The 23,463-nt window shown below is 39.1% G+C and overlaps 1 protein-coding gene and 1 long non-coding RNA gene across 9 annotated transcripts in view; one reads left to right on the top strand and one right to left on the bottom strand.

Moving 5' to 3' along the window:
• CDH13 (cadherin 13) overlaps window positions 1–23,463 on the top strand; it is a 497,598-nt gene that overhangs the window by 450,610 nt on the left and 23,525 nt on the right. For 6 of the 7 annotated variants that reach the window (XM_064160008.1, XM_064160007.1, XM_064160009.1 and 3 more), the window contains one exon: window positions 13,057–13,199. In XM_064160008.1, coding sequence (XP_064016078.1) covers window positions 13,057–13,199 — 143 coding nt within the window. Of the gene's footprint in view, window positions 1–3,775; window positions 4,328–13,056; window positions 13,200–23,463 lie in introns of those variants that run through there. The other variant, XM_064160012.1, reaches the window with a different exon arrangement.
• LOC135184350 (uncharacterized) overlaps window positions 13,387–23,463 on the bottom strand; it is a 106,246-nt gene continuing 96,169 nt past the window's right edge. Inside the window, exon 13 of one of the 2 annotated variants that reach the window (XR_010305989.1) lies at window positions 13,387–13,934. This is a non-coding gene — a long non-coding RNA (uncharacterized LOC135184350). Of the gene's footprint in view, window positions 13,935–16,363; window positions 16,780–23,463 lie in introns of those variants that run through there. The other variant, XR_010305988.1, reaches the window with a different exon arrangement.

Here is a 23,463-nt window from a genome sequence, read left to right on the forward strand (position 1 = left end):
CAGTGTCCAATGACTCTCTCAGTGAAGAACTTTCTCCTCACCTCCAGCCTAAATCTCCCCTGGCGTAGCTTGAGGCTGTGTCTGGTGCTGACCACCTGAGAGAACACAGGAACCTCCTCCTGGCCACAAGCATCCTTCAGGTAGCTGTAGACAGCAATAAGGTCATCCCTGAGCCTCCTCTTTTCCAGGCTAAAATATATTGAATGCAGTTCCTGGGAAGTTTTGATGAAAGAAAAGCGAGAAAAGACGTAAGAGAGTGTGGAAGTAATACACAGGGGATGGCTGCCGCACTCACGGCTGCTTTGGAAAGCATCACTATTGTGAAGGCCTTAGATTGGCACAGGACATACACTGTGCTAAAATGATTATTGAGCATATTCACCAATTTGTTACACTTTCCTTTTAAAAATTAATTTGCAGAAATATTAATTCCCTTCCTTATGAGATGAGTCCCCAAGTTAATAGATGTTAATAGAGGCTGGGACTGGATCTTATGAATGTATTTGTGTTACTTATGCTCAGGTTGCAAACCTGCACTGGAGCCAAGCCTCACAGCTCCCCTGCTCTGCCTTTTCTGGGACTTCTTCCAAGCAAGGGTGTTTTCTTTCTGGCTGTAGTATTAGCCAGGGAACAACTGAGGCTTTATGGCAGTTGGCAGAAGTAATCCCTTGCTGGGACCAGACAGTTCCTGGCAGTAGGATCCACAGTCCAAGGGGAGTTGTATTGATCCGGATAGACTAATGCTTCACAGTAGTGAGCCACTTCTCACCTCTTTTCTGCCCATCCCTTAGAAAAAAATCACTTCCACTGAGTCTGTAGAAATGTGCTATTTCGTGGCTTTGTTCAATAGTGACATTTTAGCAGTGAATCTGCTGGGCTTTTATTAAAAAATTCCTATTTTTCTGAGAGCTATTGGGACCCCTGCTTGAAAGAGAAAGCAGCAAATGGATTTACAGCGGGGGAAGCTGCTTTTGCTGGAAGCACAGTTGCAAAGAACTGGCATGTACAGAAACTTGATAGAGTTTTACTGCCAGAACCTTCTCCAGGTAGTTTATAAAAGAACCTCCAACTCATCTCAGGTTGATTAGCTTTTGAGGCACAATTGCTACAATGAACAAACTTCTTCTGATTTGCATGTGTCGACAATTATTCTAACAGCAACAACCTGATTATACTAGTGTGTTAGTCCCAGATATGGTGTATTATTCCCTAGCTTTAGGAATAATTCAGACAGTTATAGCCTCTGGGTTCATTTAACCATAGGCTTAATCACTTTTGATTAAAAAATACATAAATGAGTTGGTGGACGGTTTTTTGTTATACCTCAGCTTCTAGGATTTTCTTTGCCCCAAAGGAAAAGAGAATGACAATTAGGACTTGGTGCAGAGAAAAGTTTGAAAGACTGTACAATACTAACAGAAAATATTTTCCTTTCCATAATTCTTTATTTAACAGCCTCGTTAGTATCATTTTGGTCTTTTCATGTGATTAATTGCTTTAGGTTTGAGGTTGGTTTTGTTGTTACTGTTTTCTTGTTCTAGTTGCAGTGACTTTCCTGTTACTTTCTATTTACCATGGGTATTTACTCCTATTTTTGTACCTACAAATAAGTAATTACTCAACCAACCATCTTCCCATCTGATATTTCTTAGTGGTGGGACACTAGAAACAGTTCATTCAATTTTTCATTCTGTTTTGATCACACCTTTGTAGATAGACAATTGTCATGAAAGGCAACCTCCTCAATCACTCATAAAAGAGGCAGAATAAAGCTGAAATGCTGAGTGATATCTCAGGTGATGAGGTGCATAATATTAGAAGTGGCTTGCAAATGGAAACAGAAACAAGTACTCCCTGTAATGTGGCTGCAGCCCTCCAAACTGTTTCCTCAGGGCACAGGAATCACTTCCAGTGATAAAATCTACACTATTAAAGCCTCAGTTTAAAAAATGCTTGGTCACTAATGTCTGAGCAAAGGAGCTTAGTGCCTTCTGAGTGTGATGCAGAACAGTATCAACATTTGTTTTTTGTATCATCCACTCTAATTTGTGCTGTGCTCCCTCTGACTCGGTGAGTAGCCAGAGATAACATTGGGTATATATTGATTGGTTGTTAGCATTAAGGATGAACACCTGAAGCTCTCTCATTTGACCTTTTTGGTTCCGTCTCAGACCCTCCAATTTGCCTGCATTGGCAATCTTTCATTTTTACTTGAACGAGACAAAACAAACTCCTGTGAGAGGTACACTACTTAATTCTCTCTGTTGGGTCTGCACTTGACTGAGTCAAGCCAAGAGAAAATTCTGCAAATAGAGATATTGCAGCCTATAATCTCCTCCCACCCATACAAAAAAATATTTATCTTACAACTCAGCCAACTGCAAAAAGAAGATTGCAGTAAGCTTTTCCTTCTCCTTGTTTGTTTTGGTTTTTAATCAAAATAATTCCTGACAAGATTTGCTGCCTGTAGAAGATATACTTTGTGGGGAGGAGGATTTAATATATATTATTTCTAGATTTAATGTTTGTTGGGTTTTTTTAAATTATAATTTAAATTGGAAGGTTATTTTTCTAAACTGGAAATGGAATGCAACAGCATCATGGTGTGTTGGTATAGACCAAGTGTCATCTGGAGTTCTCATTTTATTATCTTTTCTGCCCTTTTGAATATGTACCCCCTCAAAAAAAAAAAAAATTACACTTTGAGCTATGCAAAATAAGTTAAAAATAAATAAAAGCCCAAACACCTTTAACAAGGTGAAGAATCTTGATTACACTTTCAGCAGATTTTCCTGGGGTTTACTGACATAAGACAGATATCAGTGGAAAGGCTATAACAGAGACAAGTTGCCCTCCAAAGCAGAGGGCAGACCTCTTTTCCCATAAATACCTATATGTTATTCATAAACTGAAAGGGTGACTGGAAAAAAAGAAGGCTCAAACAGAATCTTGTACAGAATATGAGGAGTTTTAGTGAAAATTACCAAGCTGCTGTCCTGGGTTTGCTGGGAGAGAATCCGAGCACAGCCACAGCTTGTTAGCAATTTTAAATCATCCAGGGCAGCTGCCTTGAATTAGCTACAGGTGTGTCCCAGACCATGAGCATTAAAGAGAAAAGGAAAGAGGGAGATTACTGGGGATAGGAGTCTTCCTGCTTAGGCTGCTCCTGATCCCGTCCCTCCTCCATCTCCTGCTCTTGAGGACTATTTTCCTGGGATTTTGTGATCACTGTACATCTGTGAGTATCATTTTGCATACTTTATGGGGGGGGGTTGTATTATTTTGGCTGTTGTTGTTTCAACCCATAGATCTCCTCGTGATCTCTGCTGGAGAGGGCTCATCAGGTGATAGAGCAAGTGAAGTAGGTTAGCCCCAGATATGTGCTGACAGAAGAGAGATATACTCAAGTCCTGGTGTACCACGTCATCCCAGTTGTGGTTCTCCACACATTTATTTAGACCAAGCCAAAATGAGGTTTTCTTGAGACAGAATCAGTGGAAAATTGACATTAACAACACAAGTCTGACCAAAACATCAGTGTGCATGAGCTGTAAAACCTTAAAAAGCACTGCATACCAGTCTTTCTCAGCTCCACTGACTTAGCAATGTATATATCCTGCCTGCTGTGCACCCTAACAGCTATGCATGCTCCTGGGAGGGGGTTATTACATTAATTTATGCACCAGATTGGCACTGAAGCCAGAGAAGTCTGATGCCTATTCAGATAGAGCTGGAATAAAGTGTATGCATGCTTCTCTTTGCTGACTAACTCTAGAAAATGGAGAGACACTTCAGGATCACTGGGGAAGAAACTGCTGCAGGAGTTACTACACAGATTGTCATGCCTGACCTGCAGAGCTAAGCTACGCACTAGTGCGTAGCTAATGAATTCACCCTGGAATATGTCCAGTTTATCAAAGAAAAACATGAATTTCCAGTGACCAAAAATGCACAGAGTGGCTTGTGGCAGAACAGCAGTGGGGATTTTAATTTAGTTTCAAAATTGTACTCTAAGTTGACATTTCCAGCCTGTGAAAACACAGAGTCTGCAAGCCCATAAATATGTTCCGTGAAGCTGAAAAATGGCTGTTGCATAAATCCTCTCTCTTCAGTAAGTTTAAAAATGCATCTCACCTAAAACCTTTTCCAGTGATGTCACCAGAAAATGTGATTTATTTCAAGATTTAGATTTTATTGTTGGTATGTTTGTCCTGGTTAACAATAGCATATTTCAGTTAAATTTACTTTGTATTTTGGTTTTGGGTTGGTTTTTTTTGTTGTTGTTGTTATTATTTCAAATAAACTGGCCAAAATAATTTGTGCATGTCCAAATGTCTGCAGGAGGGCACTGCAGGAGTTATTTTACAGCCTACCACACATTTAGCTTATAGCTACAGTTTTAGCAACAGCATTTCAATCCAACCTCAAACCATGCATTTTGTGTGATCGTGCAGTTAATGGGAGAAGTTGCTTAACTACGCCCAATTTGCCAGCTGTGGTGTGTGAGTCAAATATGGGAGTGGAAGTACCAAGAAGTGACAGCTTAGTTTGCTTTTCCTTTCTGACTTTTGAATGGCTCCTTTTAAAGCTTTGTTGGAGGCTTCTTAACTCAGTGTTAAGAGACACATTTACAAGGGACAAGTGTAAGTCAAGGTTTTGGCTAGGCACTGTCATATTTAAGATTCAAAATAGGTCTTTTAAACTGCCAGTGAGCATTTTGTAGAAGCACAAAGTTGGACAGACAGTTTCTGAAGCCTTAGGGGTTAGTACTCAATGTGTACATTTCTACAAGTGCCTGGAAAATATGTGAAAAACTTTAATTAATATGCAGTACTATTGCCCATATAATTTATCTTAGAACCCCTAGCTTTTGTGCTGAATAAATGCTTACATTTTGTCTTAGTAACATTCTGCTTTCCCTGTGAAATGAAATCCTCTGCTTTTTAGCCCCTGAAGAGGAAATGTTTGTTGGTGTTTGAGGTTTTGTTGGTGTTCTTTTTTAAGGTTGTGACCACAGCGCAAGAGATGGATATTTGAGCTAGCTTTAAAAGAGCTGTTTGCCTGTAGGTTCATGTTACAGGGATGGAAAGAAAAAGGCTAATGACCTTGTTCAACTGGTTGACTTGGTAGGGTTACATATGTTGTTATATCTTATGGATGTCGTAAACACTGGGTGACAAACCTATTGTCAGTACTCATCAGGGATCTTTGTTAGCTCCAGTACAAATGTTTTATGTTCCTTATTCCACCAAACTGCCTGAGTGTTATTCAGAATCTTCAAATGTCACATGTGTGCTTGAATTGCCTAGTAGCCAAGTGTCCTATGTGAAGGCCAGGACATTGAACAGTCAATGTGTCTATAAATAGAGTGAAACTATCTGGTGCATTCCCTCAGGAAGCACAAGGCCCACAGGCTAACGCACAGTATCCTGTGTAGAGAGCAGTGTGGAAAGGGCTAGGGCAGAGCTGCCTATCTGCCTCCCAGCAGCAATGCCGCTTGTGTGTGTAATGAAACACAGTACTAAGCAGTTTTTTGCCCCTCTCCTAGCACACAGCCATTTACCTGTTGACATGCTGTTGTTCTTCCAGGCAGTTATTTGAATTGCTTTCAATTATTACTTGGTTGTGCCTGCATAACAGAGCAGTCTAAGCAACAGCAGAGTTATGCTGAATTTGTCATGATCTTGTGCTCCTAATAGCAATTTTATAGCTCTGCCAACACTGCCACACTACCTGCATGCACTCATTCAAGAGGAGTTGCAAAAGAAAGCACAAAACTTGGGGCAGAACAAAGCCAGCAGTACTGGAAAGGAATCGTTGCCACTGGCATTTGGCTGGACTACAGACCATTGCTGACAGATGTGAAACAGCACCTTGCTCGTGTGTAGGCTCAGAGCCAGGTATTTCCAAATCAAAACATCCAGCATCTGAGTTTGCCTCATGCAAAAGGATGGGAGGAGATCCTGCCACAGAGATCTCAGTAGAAATTGTAGAGCTTTTCAAGGGTCCTAAAGGAAGAAAATTGTATTTAGGTATCCAAACTGGAAAGCATGAGGTATGAAGAACTCTTTAGATTTTCCATATAGCTGAATAATGATAGAACCCCTCAGGCTGATGTGATAAGGTAAATGTGAGTCTTATTGGCTGCCTTTTGTTGCCATATTTTTTGTGTAATATGGTGAATTCCATAATCTTTTATAACACATAATAATCATGTTCTGACATTCTTTGTCACACTAAGCACAAGGACCACTGATAATATTACTGACCTGTGCAACAGAGTGTTTAGGGGTTGCAGCGGAAGATTTTGGGTATTAAGTGGGACTCAAACCTATATATTCACTTGTGTCTTTACTCATCAGCATGCAGAAAGAAGTGAAAACCCACAAGTGGTCTAAAGATATTCTACTAGTGAATTTACTGCCACAAACATTTAAAATATAAATAAATAAAATGCATAAAGCCTTGGAGTTGCATAAAAAATATCCTTCCAAAATAAAATGCTGATGTAGCTTGAGAATGCTAGATGCAATATATGTTAGAGAACTGCTGTTACTGCTTTCATCCAGCATGGATTAGCAATTAGACACCCTGTTGTGCAAGGCTTTGAATATACATACATGAGATATGAGTTGCTCTCTCAAAACTTACAACTTAAACAAGTATGGGAGCAGGAATACCTTTGTTTTCATGGAGTCATAGAGCAGAAAAATTGCAGTGTGTCATCATTAATGAGTCTGGAGCAGATTTCAGAGGGAGAATTGCTGTGTGACAATAAGGTTTCCTTCCTACTCTTTCTGGTGCCATATGCTGCCATAATTACTGCTGGGAAAAGGTAATGACAGCACAATGGAAAAGACAGAGCATGATAGGAGGCAGGCTGATCTTCTAAGCTCTGTGTTGTTATCCGTACATAAAGTGCAATACAGTTTTAATCCATATTTTTATTGTTCCACTTAAATTCTGGGAGGTGTTTTTGTCTTTCTTAGAACCACCATTGTTTACATGGGCATGTACATTTATGCTCTGATTGCTTCATAGCTTTCCCAGACACTCGTGACTCGTTTTGCAGAAGTGGTGGCTCTTGATTTTTCAGATGGACTTGATGTAATGAGAAGAAATTTGTACTGCCTTGATTTAAAGTTTACATGATGTCTGTATTTAGAAACTTTTCATACAGAGGCATGCTCATGCTGAGCTCTTAAGTGCAAACAATACAAAATTACCTTCTCCACTGATCGTTTCACTTGAATAGCTCACTAAGAGCTTAGAAATATTTGGGGGACTGCTTCACAAGGTAGAGTCTCAGGAGGAGGAAGACAGATGCGGTAACTTCAATGTGTTGCCTAACTGTAGATGTACTGGTATGGATTCAGAAACTTGGATAAAATTAACGTGTTTCATCCCAAATACAAATATTTCTGAGGTACAATATTTGGCCTATTCAACCACTATATTTTCATTTAAGTTTTTTGAAGTCTTGTTTTGAGATTTAAACTCTTGCCTGGGTTTCAGCCTGTGTCTGAAACTAAACTCTCTTACAGTTTATTTCTTTTTATGACTACTGTAGCTTCAGAAACTACATCTCTTGCAGTGTATAAGGTGAAGGAGAACCTCATTGTGGGCTTCTCTTAGTTCTCTTAAGCTTCAGCACCATTACATACCAAGTCTACTCTCTCCCCTCCCTCCCTTGGAGAGAATGTGAATTTATTTGTGATAAATTAGAGGTTAGAGTGATTATTTTAAAAAATTGTTAATTTCAGCAAGATCTCTAAAAGCAGCAAATACGGTGTGGAAATCAAATGTATGAGTAAGCTTTGATGGATTTCTGATGCTGACTCACATCGGTCAGACTGGAACAGTATGAAAATTGTTACTATCAATATTTTGACACTTCCAGTTTCACCCAAGACCAGTAAATACACACACACCTACATGTATGTATGGCAGAGAATATGGATTTTTACTCATCAGAGTTCAACTATGTTTTAAATGTAGTTTAAAAAGAACTAATGAGGTGAGCAGCTATACAATTTGCAAGTGCCAGTAAGTATCTTCCTGCATCCTTAGAAAGGTACTTACATTATTCTTTTCTATTCTATCTATCTTGGTACTTCAGTGTCCCTCATTGCTGTATCTTCTCAGGGCTTTTGCAGTGTTTTACACATTCTATGCTTTTAACAGCTTTTCAAGGCAAAAATAAGTTCTCACAATTTTAAAACAGACTTTGGGGCATAGCATGAAATAAAGGGCTTCCTTAATTCTATTGGGGTAGTGCTAGGACTCAAGGTCCAATCCTCCAAGTACTGATTCAGTCAGAACAGCCTTGATCTTTAGTCCACCGTGGCATCACCTTCCTGCTTAAAATCTCTTCTCCTGTTGAATACTCTCATAGCCAAGCCAACCTGCAGAATCAGACAGGTACAACAGAAAAAGTGCTGCAGTGGCACTGTCCCCACAAATATCTTCCTGATTATACAGTGTCTGTACAATATGACTTGAGTAGTCTCCAGATGCACAAGGCTGAAAACTGCCACCCTGACAAGCCTACCTAAACTGCTCACCTTAGCTCTCATTAACTCCTGCCGCCGCACATCAAAGCGGCACAGATGTATCATTCAGCACAGGCCTGGCACTGCTTAATTTTGCCTGCCTTCTCTTTCTGCTAAAGCATAAGAGCCAAGACCCCTTGGCTCCACATGGGAAAAGTCTGGCAACTACCAACCTTAGAAGATCCTTGCCAAGAGCACTGTCTGACTCTGTGCCTGGATGCCTGGCTGCTCTCCTGTGACACCCTGGGCTACTGCACTGTTGGCTGTGAAAGTTTTTTTTTGTGCCTAGTGCAAGACTGTGCCTCTGATTAGATTTCCACCTCCATGTTATCAACACTCTTTTGTGTAGAAGTATTCTGTGAGGCCTTGAGTGACCTCTTCTAGTGGAATGTGTCTCTCCTATAGTGAAGGATTGGAGCTAGATGATCTTTGAGGTCACTTCCAACCTAAACCATTCTATGATTCTAATGATCTTCTGTAGTAATAAAGCTGCCAGCCACCAGCACCCTACATGTTTGCTGGCAATCCCTGGAGGTGTCCTCTGAGTTATTTTTCTGTGGTACAAGAATTTTAAATTATTTCTGTATATTTGCTACTTTTCTGTTTGGCACCAGCTAAGCCAAGTGCATGTTTTGGTTTACATTCTCTTGTTCTGCAGCTATAGTCTCTCTGCATCTGTTTGAGGCCTCTATTTAAAGTGTGTATTTCAAGTGTGCAGCAATTTCCAATCTAGGAGAATGGTTTATTCTGCTTCCTTTGCAATACCTGGGGTGTAATAGTGCAAGGACATGAGCACTAGCTAGTGCAAGGAGGTCATGATCAAAATAGGTTGTACCCACTTGGCCATGGCCTGTTGTCATATAAACCTTTGGAAACTGTAAGCTGTTGGCATGGTTTAAAATCTAAAAGGACAGTGAAGTAAACTCCAGAAAGCAGCACTACATTTCACTACTGCAATATAAATCCAAAATAAGCAATTTCTGGCACAACAGAGAGCACAGGTCTGTGTCTATCCATACAGGTGTGTCCCCCTACTTGTGATTGTCAAAACCAAATTGGTGCATACAGGGACACAAGTTCATGCTGAACCACGTGAAAAAATGGTCTGTTTTCAAAACTGCTGTGCGATCAGCAGATCCCTCTAAAGTCAAAAGTAAAGAGTGAAACTTCGTATTCTGTATTTCTGCTTTTTTATAGTACTTTGTTTAATGAGTCTATTCTACAGCATTTGCTAGCATAGCCCTCAAAATACAAACAGTCGTTGTAACTGTACTACGATATACTCTTACAATAAGCCAAAAACGTGGTGGGGAAAACAAAGCACTACTCTTTCTATATCCTGTGCCAAATCACAGGTTATACAATTCAGTTTTTTTATTTGAACAGCCAACAGTGCTTTGTGGAGCAATCAGGGAAGATAATACAATCTATTTTAAATTCTCATTACTTTAGAAGTGTTGAATCTTCTTAAATTGTTTCAGGGTTAATTGAGAATTTGCAGTTTTACAATAGACTGGGAATTGTTTAGGCTGCCCTGGTTTCATGCTTTTGTGCATACCTTTGTTGCAAAGTTATAAAAACAACAATAAAAAATGAAACAAAGAAGTGAAATGAAATAATGATCTGCATTGTTACTATTCTAGTAACTCATTTTTATGGGAGATAAAGCTCAGGTATTGATTAATGTTTAAATGGTTATTAAATGGAAGGAGATGCTGAGTTGATGGAATATCTCACTATACACTAGCATTTGCCTTTGATTCTTTCCCACATACTCCCCAGGGGATAATTTCTGATCCTAGAGAAGCCAGTGCTGAAAATCTGAGTGACTTTTGTGGGACTATGAGTATGACAAATCTCCTCAACACTTGTCTCTCTGACAAACTCCAAAAGGTTCTTGTTTCAAGTGGGTTCGTTAAATTATTTTAACACAATAATAGATCATCACGAAAATGAGGATTATTTTGTGGCTGTATGTATTGAAGTTTTGATCCCTAAACTGCCTGCCTGAACACCAGCATTCTCCTAGGTTCTGTGGAAAATTCAGACTGGTTCAACAACCCTGAGAAGGTTGCATTTTTCAAGTCTTGGTAAAGAACAACAGTCATGAGGGCAGTGCTGTCCAGCCATGCTCCTCTTCTGCAGGGTAATAGTGCTTCCCCTCCAGGTACACCAAAGAAACTTTGAGGCACCTGATGATTTTTTTTGGTGAGGGGTATTTCTCTGATGAATTAAGGGAACACACTTTGCTAAAAGCAATTTTGCTTTTCAAAGACAAAACTTTTTCCTTTGGACTATCATTCTTTTAAAATAAGAGCACTCTCTGGATCTCTGCAGCACAATGTCGATCTATACAATAGTTTCTTTAAATGGACCTGTGGGCCACTTGGTCAATTCAAAGAGATTGTGGAGCTTTGTGTTTCCTAAGGCATAAATTCAAGTCTTGCTCTGCCTCCAGCAAATCCAGTTATAATAGATACCTGATCTGGCAAAAGATGTCTGTTCTGGCCTATATTCCTCTTTCCTCAGTCCTTGTGTGTGCACTTTTTAACAATTAAGTTTTTTTCTTGCTGAATGGGGTCATGTCTGTGCCCAAAATTTGTTATTATTCAAAGGCTGTTATAGGTCAAATCTATTCTAATCTTTTCTAACTTATGTGGGACAAAAAGAAGTCTTTGGTTAATGACACCTTCCCATGACGTCATTCCAAAAGCTTGAGGGGAAGTTCCTGGGATGAGGGACAGAAGATATCCATTCTTCAGTGCGTTCAGCAGTATTTTACAGTGCCATCTGATAACAGAATCTGACCTTGGGCCATGCACTAAATCTTTCGGTTTATGTTCATCCAATTATCAGGCTCACTGCTGAAACGCATCTCCAGCCTCTGACAGCTTGGAGCTGAGGCCATGCCTAGCTTTTCTGAGATCCCAGCAGAAATCCAAAGTTCTCAAAATCTGTCTTGTCAAAATAACTGGAGAGTGAAAAAGCAGAAATATGAGACCAAGAGAGCTGAAAGGAGGAAGAGTGGTCAGAGGCAGCTGGAGAGGACAGCTGTGTGTTGTCCCCTCGTTGCTAGCAACAATAATGGACAACCCTTAACAGTCTGCTAGAAGGATCTAGCAACTAATCACAACTTATTTTTCTGCTTTCCAGAGGGCACAAGAGACCAAAGCAAGCCTCCAAAATAAGCATTCAATAAGACTGTTTCTTTCTTTGCTGAGCTGCAATTTATTCTTTCCTCTTCTAGCAGCTGCCATTTGATTTCATTTTACTCATTTTTTCACTCCACTAATAACCTGTTATTTAGGATTATTCCCTGAGGAAATAGTTGCACTGATAAATTATTGTTGGCAGTGTTATCACATAGGACACCTTTCAGATGAATGCCACTGTGAGACACTGACTAGTCGTTAAACAATAACAGGTTTCACATTAATTACAATTTTAAATGTCTATAAAAGATTGTATGGCTGTTTATGACCTATAACAATTAACTACTACAGGTTATTATATTAAGTATTGATTATATGATTGGGGTTGTAGTTTAAAACATTAACACATTTCACTGGAGAGGGAATTGGTGCCAGTAAATTCAGCTCTGTGTTGTTATATTGCTTAATATATTTAACTGAGTATAGAATTGGGCACTAGTTCATCAGCATGCTTATTTGTATTGCTTCAGCCAAGTAGAGAAGTGCTTGGTGCAAAAACTCTACAACCTCTCTAAATATTTCCAGTATCAGGCTCTAAATATTTGTGCCAATTAATGCAAAGAAAGCACAACAGTGTGTTCAGTGTTGACAGCATTTTAAAATCCTGATTTAGACAACATGTATGAGGTTGAATTGTTCCAAGATTCTGAGCATCCATTTGAAATCATCAGAAGCAGGAAGCTAGAGATCACAGACCGCAGAACAAATGTGCACACACCAGGTCTGCACATAATTAGCTCCCGTTAGACCTAATGAATCCATAGCTAACTCCTGTTGCTATCAAGCCCTACAATTTGTTATGTTTCCCAAAATAGCTAATAGTAAGGGAAAAGATTTAAAACCCTCGGAAATAAGTTAAAAAGTAAAACTTACAGGCTGGCTTGAATTTTGAGTCTGGAAAAGGGAGGGCTGTGGGATGATTCCTGGTTTGTAAATATCAGTGTTGATGCAGAGGTCCACATAAAGTGTTTGGGTCCTCTGAGTGTGTAACACAGCTGCAGGAAACATCCTACATAATGTTTCAAATACTGATTTTTTGTACTAAGCTTTGAGACATATGTATTGAAAGAAATGGACTCGGACCTCTCTGCATCTCAGATAATCCTGTGTAATAATGAACTGTCTCAAAGGGAAGGCACAAGGTTTGAACTGTTGGGTTGGGATTTATAAGTATTGAGACCCGTTTCCTGACAGCCAGTGGGAGCAAAGAATTTATTTTTCTCTTTTGTACTAATGAATTGGTTTATGTCAAGATATACAATTTGTTAACCACCTGTGTTGTTTTTGTTTAGGTACTCAGTTTACAAGGACCCAGCAAGTTGGCTAGAAATTAACCCTACTAATGGTACCATTAGCACCACTGCAATCCTGGATCGGGAATCCCCTCACGTTCAGAACAATGTCTACACTGCTCTCTTCTTGGCAATAGACAGCGGTGAGTAACTATTGTGGATCATATTCATTGAAGTGTATGATTATTTCCTCATGCATCTTTCTTGTTCAAAGTGGTGAACGTGTAAAGTGAAGCATAGGCTTCGGTGCTTTGCTAGAGACCACTGTGGCAAAAGGAAAACAGAGCAATTTATATAACACTTCAGACTTGGAGGAGCATTGATTTAAGATTTGTCTCATACATTTATTACTACTCTGAGTTCTTATTGCTAGATGCAAATAATCTATGCAGTGGAAAGTAATAAATCATCTGTATCAGAGTTAATTTCTTCATAATATTTGAGCAGTTAGCAAGCCTAAGGCATCTAAATACCAATATCAACTCATCCCGGTATGCTGAATTCTGTTCTAGTCGATACAATGACAGTGACAATAAAAACAGAAAGGAAAAAACTCTCATTAAAATGCAATATTTTTTACACATTGTGTGGATTTAAGTTCCTTCTATCAAATATAATCACAGTTAAACCATCTAGTGAAAATTCAGTGAGTGACTTTGGAGGCAAAAGAAGAGAAAATCCTCAGCATTTCAAATCTCCTAAATCTCAAACAGCTAAAAGCACAAAATAAATATTCGTATGTAACATAACAGCTAATAAGCTAAAGCTTTTTTATAGCTGCAGCTGCTTTAGCCTTGGTGATTGATATTAAAATGTTCTTTTTAGGAGAGTAATTGTACATTCTTGTAACCACATGACTCAGGGAATATTTGCAGGGCCTGCAAGGAAAAATAAAATACTGCTGTAAGCATTAAAAAAAATAATCTGCTGAGATGCTGATTTACTTAGAAAAAATATGTCTGTAAAGATAGTAGTGCTATGTTTTCACATGGAAAATTTCTAACTTATTTCTGTCTTTTACTTGATGTTGGAGTTTTTAAATGCATCTTAAAAGCTAGTACACTGAGAAATTTCATCTTGCAATGAAAAGTAAACAGTCAGGACAATATAATTGTGAGATTATCAAAAGGACTAAGTTGGATGTGTTTTAAAGGTGGAGTCAAATATCTTCAAAGAGAATTGATGAATATTTCTAGCTGTGGAAGCCAGTCTGAATGAAGGGGGGATTTTTGGATAGGCTTTCAAGTCATGCCTAGGGCAGTAACACACATTGCTAGTTTATTCTAGCTGAGAACTTCGCTGCTAGGTGACCCCTCCTATCTGCCAGAACTTTTTTCTCCTGGAAACATAAGAGAAGGGAAAGGTGTCTGTGCACTGGACAGCAGAGCCAGAGAAGATAATAATGTGGGTGGGAAAAGGAATCCTGTTTGGTTGAAGTATTGAATCGGCACCTGATTCAAGCGGCTGTTAAGAGTGCTTATTTGTCATTTTGCAGCACTGTTAGCTCAGGAGCTCATCTGCTGCACCATTATTGACTGCTTTCAATGAAGTCATTAGAAACCACATGTGTGTATTTGGTACTGTCATGTCAAGGTGTTAACAATGAACATTTAGGAGTATTGTACTACTTCATTGTACACAGCTCAGCCATATGTGGAAGTGGCAGTAAATAGCAGATACTTGCTGATACTACCCTTATGGTCTGTATTGCTGCTGGATTAACTACCAAACAGCTTTCGAAACACATTGGAGGCTGGTTGCTAGTTGAAAATTGTCTGCTGGCCTGTACAAATATGAAAGAGTGGAATTTGTGGGAGCTGAGAGGAGCAGGAACTTCCTTGGAGCCTCATAGAATCACAGAATTGTTTCAGCTGGTAAGGATCATTAAGATCAACTATCAACCCAAGACCCCCACCACCATTAAACCATGTCCCAGACTGCCATGTCTACACATTTTTTTAACCTCAACCAAGGGCAGATGCTTGCCTCTGGTCACATCTGCCCATGTTGAGGTCTGCTGGAGAGCACAGCTTTGTTTTAGCAGGCCTGTGATAGTCAGATGATCTTCAGCTCACACACAGCCTACTTGCAGTGTGGCTGCTTCTGTTTTCAAGAGGGAGCAATGCTGTCTGCACACGGGTGCTGCCAGGCTGGTCTCAGTCTAAGTTCTATGGCTTAGACAAGTAAGTCTAATAATCGATTTAGTGGGCAGGTTTGAGGGTCTGCCTTGTCCCCCGTAGTGGTGGTTTCGACTGATAACATCCATGGAAGGTGTTACCCATCTTATTTCCAGGCAACTGATAATACCAACTGGCAAAGCTGTGAAAGCTGCTTCATTTTTCCAGCCATCATAGATAATGTCCATCTTGGAATATTACAGTAGATGACAAACCAAATTGTCATAGAATAACATGAAATGAATGCAGAATTATTCCAGGGCTTTAAAAGAAGGTTATGTTAACTTCAAAAGGAAGAAAATCAGATTGAACAGAACTGTCTATGCATTCCCTTTAAAACAGCATTGTCCACAACCTGCAAATCGCTTTCTTCAGGATAGTAAGTGTTGCCTATCTAATAGTAGTGAATATGAGGTAGGATTTTATGTGAGAGGGCAGCCAAGGGCAGGATTAAGAACGGTCAGATGAGATAGGGTGGTAAATTGAAAATTCAAAAGCTTTTCCAATAGAGCAAGTCATTTGCTTGGGCTAACAGGCTTGGGGCAAAAAGGGAGGAGAGGAAAAAAAGCCAGACTTAATCAGAGAGACTTCTTTCAAATACATTCAGCACAGGGTTTTAGTTCCTGTGGTCTATCACTTTATCTCTAAGTCACAGCTGAGATGTGTTGGCACATGCACTGAGGCAGTCTGAGCTGCCATAGACTTTCCTTTTTTAAATAGGGAATATAGAAGAGCTCAGGTACTGCCCACAGCCCAGAACAGCAGTGTGTATTGGTACTCAACACACCTCCAAGAACACAGAGAACCTCAGTCCAGGCCCAGAACCATACTGGTGCTTGTGAGGCCTTCCAGTCAAGCCAGCTCAGTCACAGGTCTGCACATCTATGTGGCCACATCAAATTCCCCAAATTTAGGTTCTGACAGCACTAGCAGGAGCTTTGGCAGTATTAACATTGTTAATTGTCAGTATAGGGGATTGCAAAGGTGAAGCTTACTGTGGAAGGCTGGCTGGGAGCTGCATGCCAGTTGTTAACAGTATTTGTAATAAGGTGAGGTTCTAAAGTTGCTTAAAACCTTGGACCTTAGGTAGATCTTGTCACAAGACCTTAGATGCACATTAAACCAGTAAATAAAGAGTTTATTTGCTATTAGCTTTCTTAGCATACAGAGTAAATAGAACTACAGAAAAGATGCTGCTGTCGCATCTTATTCCATGAGCACTTTTTCGGAATGACCTTACATTCATGTGCTGTCCTTGGAAGAGTGGAGATAGCTGAAAACAAAACTTGCAGTGAAACTTTTGTCATGCCCTTTGATTGATGCCAACAGGGAATCTTTCACTGGGTTCAGCAGACACTGGCCTCTTGTTGGTATGATTCAGTGTAGGCAATGAGTGCCAGGGTATTTTCATTACTTGTAAAGTGCTGAGGGTTTCTATAGAAGTAAAACCAGGAGCTTCATGCTTGGTAGCTCTTTATATCAGTCTCTCTCACTTTAACTTCAGGACAGTAACCATGAATGGACCTCAGGAAACGGAGTCACTCCACTGCAGGAAATATTTTAGCTATTGATGAGATTGTTTTCTGAACTTCATGACATTATCTTACAGCAGTACCAAATTAAGTGCAGAGAAAGGCAGTTCTTTCTGATCTAAACAGTTCCTGTGTCTCCCCAAACATAATTGAAGCAATGTGTAAGAACAAATGCGGTGGACACTTAATTTTATAGATAAGAAACACTGACCTTTTATTGGGGGAAATTTCACTTTTTAGAATGAATATTCTAATCTTTTTTTGTACTTCTGACTTCAGTAAAGGTCATGGTAATGTCTTTAGAATTTGAAAACTTTTTATTGAAGACTTATGTGGACATAGTCTGATCTATTAAGGAAGAAATTAAACACTGGTAGGAAATATCATGAAGCAGAGTTAACACGTTAAAGTGTCATGAACGATGTTTAATCTGAGAATGAGCTCTTAATAGGGCAAAATCAGGTCTATGCAAGCTTGGAAAAATATCACTTCACAGACGTGCCAATAATAGTGACCATTTTATTTCTGAATTTAGCATTCTAATCTCTAAAACCAATGCAGTATTAAAAGCATTCAGTGCTTTACATATTTGGAGCATATCTGCATAACACACATGTTAAAGACAGACAAGAAACCATCTGAGTTTGAGTAATCTGCTTGGAACAGACCTTTCAAATCTGCTGCATGACCAGTGTCTTCCCCAGCTTCTATTATACACTGGAGCGTTTGGGATGACTATCATAAAGCCGAATACCTGTGTTTGGGTCTCATAAGGTCAGTCACACTTAAAAACCTCCAGAACAGGTCTTTTCTCCTCTGTGTTCAAAGAGTTTGAGTCACAATTTAGACTAAGAAAGGAAGAAAAACATTAAAATTTTGAAGGTGAAGCTAAAACTATGTCTTAGTGTGTGAATGTGTGAAAGCTAAAAAAGCTAACACTGTTTTTTCCCTTCCCATGAACAATGAAGACTACTCAGATTTATCTTAGTTATGAACTGATCACTCATGTCATTGTGGAGGGGTGTGATACCCTAGTTCATGTCCCCAGTGTGTGCCTTTTTCTGTCTCTTTAGAAAGAGAAAAAATAGGTAGCTTTCTTTGCCCCATACATGGAAAAATCAGCTATGCTGCTCAAGCATGTCAGCTACTGGTGACAAGTGATGAAATACTAATAGCCACTCTTGCTGATTTGGTTAAATGCAGTTATCGGCTTCCCTTTTCTTCTGCCACCCTGGTGGAGAACCACCCACACAAAGTCAGCTAGCAACGTTCTCTGCTGAGCTGGTAATCTCATTTAGCACAAGTGTGCCACCTTCCTACGCTGCTATTCTCAGCCCCTGGAAACTACTGAGACGGGGATTGGGAATAGAAGTACCTTTGCTGCATTAAAAGAGAGGAGTGGCATCTCTTCCAGATGTTAAAGATACTCAGAGATGGAGTTAAGATTCAAAATTTTAACTGGCATAGCTTTAAATACACTAAATCACAGTAAGCACTGTTTCTTACAGCAGTGCTGCTGAGTGAAAGCTACTGCTCCCTTTCCCGGAAGGAATTTGCTTCCTGTCTGACAACATAAGCATTTTATAGCAGCTCTCTAGTCAGAGGCAGGATGTCCACCAGGAACAGCAGGAAATGAGCTTCAGGAGCAGTGACCTCTGCTTAATGGAGTGCATATATTTGAGCAAGGTAAAGGTTAAGAGATACGGAGGACTATAAAAAGGGTGATTGTGGATTGGTGTGATTTAAGTGTTTGCCTTGAGCTACTGCCTTGGACAGTTTGAAAAAACACAGACAACTACCAAACCTGGATACTGCTTCTCTGCATGGCCAATTGTGTGAGTCTAAATGAGTTAGGTGAGTGGCATTGTTTCAGTTTCTCAGTGGCACATGCTGAGCAGAATGAGGGAGGAGTCTAGTTTTCATTTTCTCCCTTGTTTCCAAGGGCTGACTGAGCTACACCCAAGCAATTCTGAATCTCATTTATTGTGCAAGACTTGACACTCCTAACTATTTAAAAGGAAAATCATTGTTCTGTACTATCCTTGATGAATGGTAGCACACATCTAGAAGAACTGGAGTAACAGAGATGTGTAACAGTTTGCAACTGAACTCTTCCTTACATGTGTCTAACCTGTCTTCTTGCTTCATGATGTACATAATTAAATTACCACAGATTGATTTCACCTAAAACATGCTATTTTTGAAGGAATCAGGCAATTAGTTGCCATGGCAACCCAATTAAGCCAGTTTTATACCCCTTATCTTAATTGCTGTATTAATTGAGGGGAGAAAATAAATTGGATACTCATCCTTTTCTTGCCATTTTAAATTTTGGTAAAATATGAATTGCACACAAAATATTGTTTTAATTTGTCATCACAGACTCATGATTAGAAAAAGAAATTAGAATGCTGAAAACAGTATTTAAGATGGATGGCATATGTCAGCAGCAATTTGATATGCTGAAAGAGCTGTGCTCTTTTGAAATGTAATTGCTTAAAAATAGGCTCTGCATATATTATCTGAGTGAATGAATGAGGGATTGTAACTTTTAGAGGCTATTTATTTCAGACATTTTGGAAAATATCTGTATGCTGATACACACAGCAACTGCACAGGAAATTTCAACTCCTGGGAAATCTGGGGCCTCTTTTATACAAAATGTCAGCATCTGGCATTTGTGAGACTGGTTTTCAAATCTGTCTGATTCTGAACAGCACACCCAATCTTGGTATCTTCCCCCTCTACTGGTTCTACTTCGGTTGAACCATGAATAGACTTCAGTTTGAATACAACATGTAATGGACTGTGCCCGTCTGAGCGGGATTTGTGCCTGCAGTCAGAGTACCTGCTGCCAAATCACCTGGTATGCACACATTTTCTGATTAGAAAAACAGCATATGGAGGGGGAAAAAACCATGAGGGAGGAGCCAGAAACGTGTGTTTAGATTTCCATAGCAGTAGCATTAGAGAGCATGAAGCATTACTTCTCTCAGTCTGTTTTTGAACTCTAGTGACTTAGAGAAGATGTTGCTTAGCCCAACCATGTACTGGACAGTCTGGCTGCATAGCTCCATCTGAACAGTTTGGGAACTTCTACAATGCTTTATCTTTCTTTACTCACTGCCTTTCTTGCTGTATCCTGCTTCAGGCAAATATGAAACTGAAAATGGAGAACCTGGTGAAAAATCTACATCCAAGGAGAGATCTTAGGCAGCTTTGCATTTCACCGTTAGTTACATAGGAGTAAAATGAAGAAAATCCTGTAGGCACCATTGTGGTTCCAGCCTGTCCCCTATAAAACTATGATTCAAATGTAGTTTATAGACCTTTTACAAGAAAAGGCTTTATCCATGGTGGTTCAGAGGAAAGGTAACTTAGAAACCAGAAAATCCACATTCTCAAAAACTTTTTTCCCTGCTCAAAATTGCTCTTACTCCAACTGGTTGCTCACTTCATTCCAGTGTAACTTAGCTAAAATGTAGAAAAGTGGGTGAAAAAAGTTTGAATTAAGCTTTCTGGGTTACATAGGTGATGGTTCAAATGGATTAAAAACTGCTGCTAAATGATAAAGTATAAATACTCTAGTAAGATGTAAAATAAACGAATTTCCATTCCATCCGCTTGAGAGGAAATCTATATGGCAATGGATACCTTATTGCTTGCTCTCAGAATTAAATGGCCTTGTAATTTCTGCATCATGGCATAGATAATATGAATTCATTTGATGGTGCTGGTAGCTTAATTTAATAAGAAGAAATGAGTGCAGAAGTCTTTTCACCATTGATATTGCGTGTGTGGAAAGGGACGATCATGCTCTATTCTTCCTAAAATTGCTCTGGCTTCCAGCAGTACTGTGGCTTAGAACTGTGTGGCAGCTGGATTCTCTAGAATGGTTCATTTTTCTTTCCTGGGAATTCGATAACTACTGCCAGAATCCAAGTATCTGATGTTCCTTAAAAGAATCCAAAATGTATAACAGTTCAAATTAAATTCCTTTTTGTCATGTTTGTTTCTAATTAGATTTTGTTATGTGGAGGCATTTGCATAAATACTCTTTCACTGTAATGACCAAGATACAAACCAGTAGAGCTCTAAATAGGGAATATTTCCTGTGCTTGGCTTCTGATGCCATTGAGTGAACTTTCTAGATAGACATGAAAGCATGCAGTCTTACTGCCCCCCAGCTTTAATGCTCTTTGATTTGTGCTTGGTGCTTTTTTTGTTAGTTGATTATTGATGCTTCATTCCTGAGCCGTGCCACTGAACAAATTCTATTATTTACAAGTAAACTTACTTCCATCTGATTTATTCAAAGCCCATTTTCACATAGCATGTGGAAATCTACCTTTTTTTCCCCATTTGATAAGCCATATTCTCCCTTGTGCAATTGGTTCTATTCTAGATAAAGTTTGGTGTCAAATTCTGGGGAAAAAAAATTCAAAATGTAAGTGAAAATATTTCTCGAGGATTTTCTTGTTGGCTTTCAAAAATTAATTGTAAAAATATTTACCTGAAGAAATATTGTTGTTTTAGAAACAAACAAAAATAATTTAAAAAAGCCACCTCAGTTATTCCAAAGAGTGATTTAAAAAATTCATTACCCAGAAAACATCAGGTAGGATGGACTACATCAGTTTAACTCTTTGATTTTGGGCAGTGTGCTGACCAAAGAACATGATTTTATGTTTTATGCAACAATGTTCCAGCAATTGCTTTACTTGGTTACAGCTTTTTTTTAAGAACCTTCCCACAGCTTTAAGGAAAATACATCTTCATTTTGAAGATGTAAATTTACTGCAATCTTAAATGTCCAATTGTCTTAATTTTCTGACTTCTGAATAAGTTTTCTGAATGCCAGGAAATTGTAATCAGGGTCATTTAGGCTAATCTTGAAATATGCTGCAAATGGGAAAGCAAAAGCTGGAAGAAAATGTTTAAATCTTCATTATTTCTCTCTGAGATGCATTTAAACACTCTTCCACCTTGAAAATGCCTTACCAGTTTAGAACGATGTTCCTGACCAGCTTCTGTAAGTACACACTGGCAATTTAGTGTAGATGGATGGCACCTCTTAACTACCCTTGTCCTCAGTGGTACTTCCAGAACAGAGTTTCTAAACATCACCATTGTGAATCCAATGATGAAGCACCTAAATTGTTTCTCCACTGTTGCTGATGGAGCTCAGTTAGTGGAGAAAAACACTATTGAATGCAAAAATATCAGGCTGACATGGCCTGTTGTAGCCAGTGTTGTGTTCCCCAAGGCTCCTTTAGTGTTGAGAAAAATATATGAACAAAAAGTTCTATGCAAGTCACACTTGGAGTTAAAGCATATAAAACCTACTTTCATACTAGTAGCTCAAGGCTACTAGCATCTGATTGACTATCTTAAAGCTTCTGTAGATATGCCTGCACAAGATAAGGTTAGACACTGAGAGAAGACTGTAGGGCTTACTCATGCAATGTGGATCCTTCTATCTTTCATGATGCTAAGACAGGAAGACAGAAGTGTAGGTGTGTCTGCATCATGCAGAGAAAAAGGATGCTGTGTGGGCAGTGCTCAGTCATAGTATGAGTTTTTCTTTGGATATCCCTATAAATTAATTTCTCAGCTTTTGCTGACTTACTGGGGGTGTTAGCTTTCTTATTGTGTGAGACATCAGAAAATCTCACCTCCTGTGTGACAATTCCTTACTCTGGTTTTACTGTTCTTTCAAATAAAGGAATGCTGTTGGTATTTCAGTGTGGACCATTAGGAATGTCTTAATTCAGTTTCAAAGCAGTGCAGATAATGTCTTTAATTTCATGGAGCGCAGCTCAGCCCTGCTAGAAATCTATACACAGCATCACTTTTCTGTAGGAAAAACTAGAAGGTGGAACATGAAATGACTCTTCATGTCCACACAAATGTTATGCTCAGATTAAATGCATCATCAGCTATTCAACCATATGATTGCTTGTTAAACATGCCATTTTCTGTAAGTCTTGATACTTAAGAGAAAAGTCATCTTAGTCCATGGCCATCATTGTGCATAATTGGTATCTTTTAAGAAACTACCTACCTGCTTGGTAGTCTCCTTTGAGCAGTTAGATGTCTGAATGCCATCATTGCTCCTACAGGAACTTTTCTGACCAAAGCTGAATGCCAGTTTTCAAACTGCTTGTGTGTGTGTGTCTACAGAGGGCTTATAATTTAAGATTTTAATAATTCTAATATTATTCTGCATGGTTTTTTGTTAAGATTCAGGTATACAGAGTACCTGTTTCTATCCTATTGCTTTGAAACTAAATTTTTAACTAAGGGAAGCAACATGGTCATTTACACTCATAGCACCAAAATCCAATTTAGCACCTACATCTTCTGGTAATAATCCCTTCCATTATGGATTCTAGTTTGCAGACAATAGACCCCATCATGTTCTATGGCACTCCCTAACTCATAAAAGATAACTGCTTTTGTTACTCTGCTTTTCACCTGTTGCATCTTACAACAGCAGCAGCTGTAGCCTAACTGAAGGCTGCCATTAGAAGCTTTGTATGCAGCCTAATGCCAGGGTACAAAGCCATTACCAGTCTTGATGCCATTCAGATAAGTCTGTAGTTCCTTTCCAATTGCAGTAAGTTCTAAGATGAATCTGTACTTTTTTAGTGTTGCTGATCAAATGGACATTAATAACTAACCTGAAAGACCTTACT

Source organism: Pogoniulus pusillus, chromosome 20, assembly GCF_015220805.1.
Source record: "Pogoniulus pusillus isolate bPogPus1 chromosome 20, bPogPus1.pri, whole genome shotgun sequence".
Taxonomy (NCBI): domain Eukaryota; kingdom Metazoa; phylum Chordata; class Aves; order Piciformes; family Lybiidae; genus Pogoniulus; species Pogoniulus pusillus.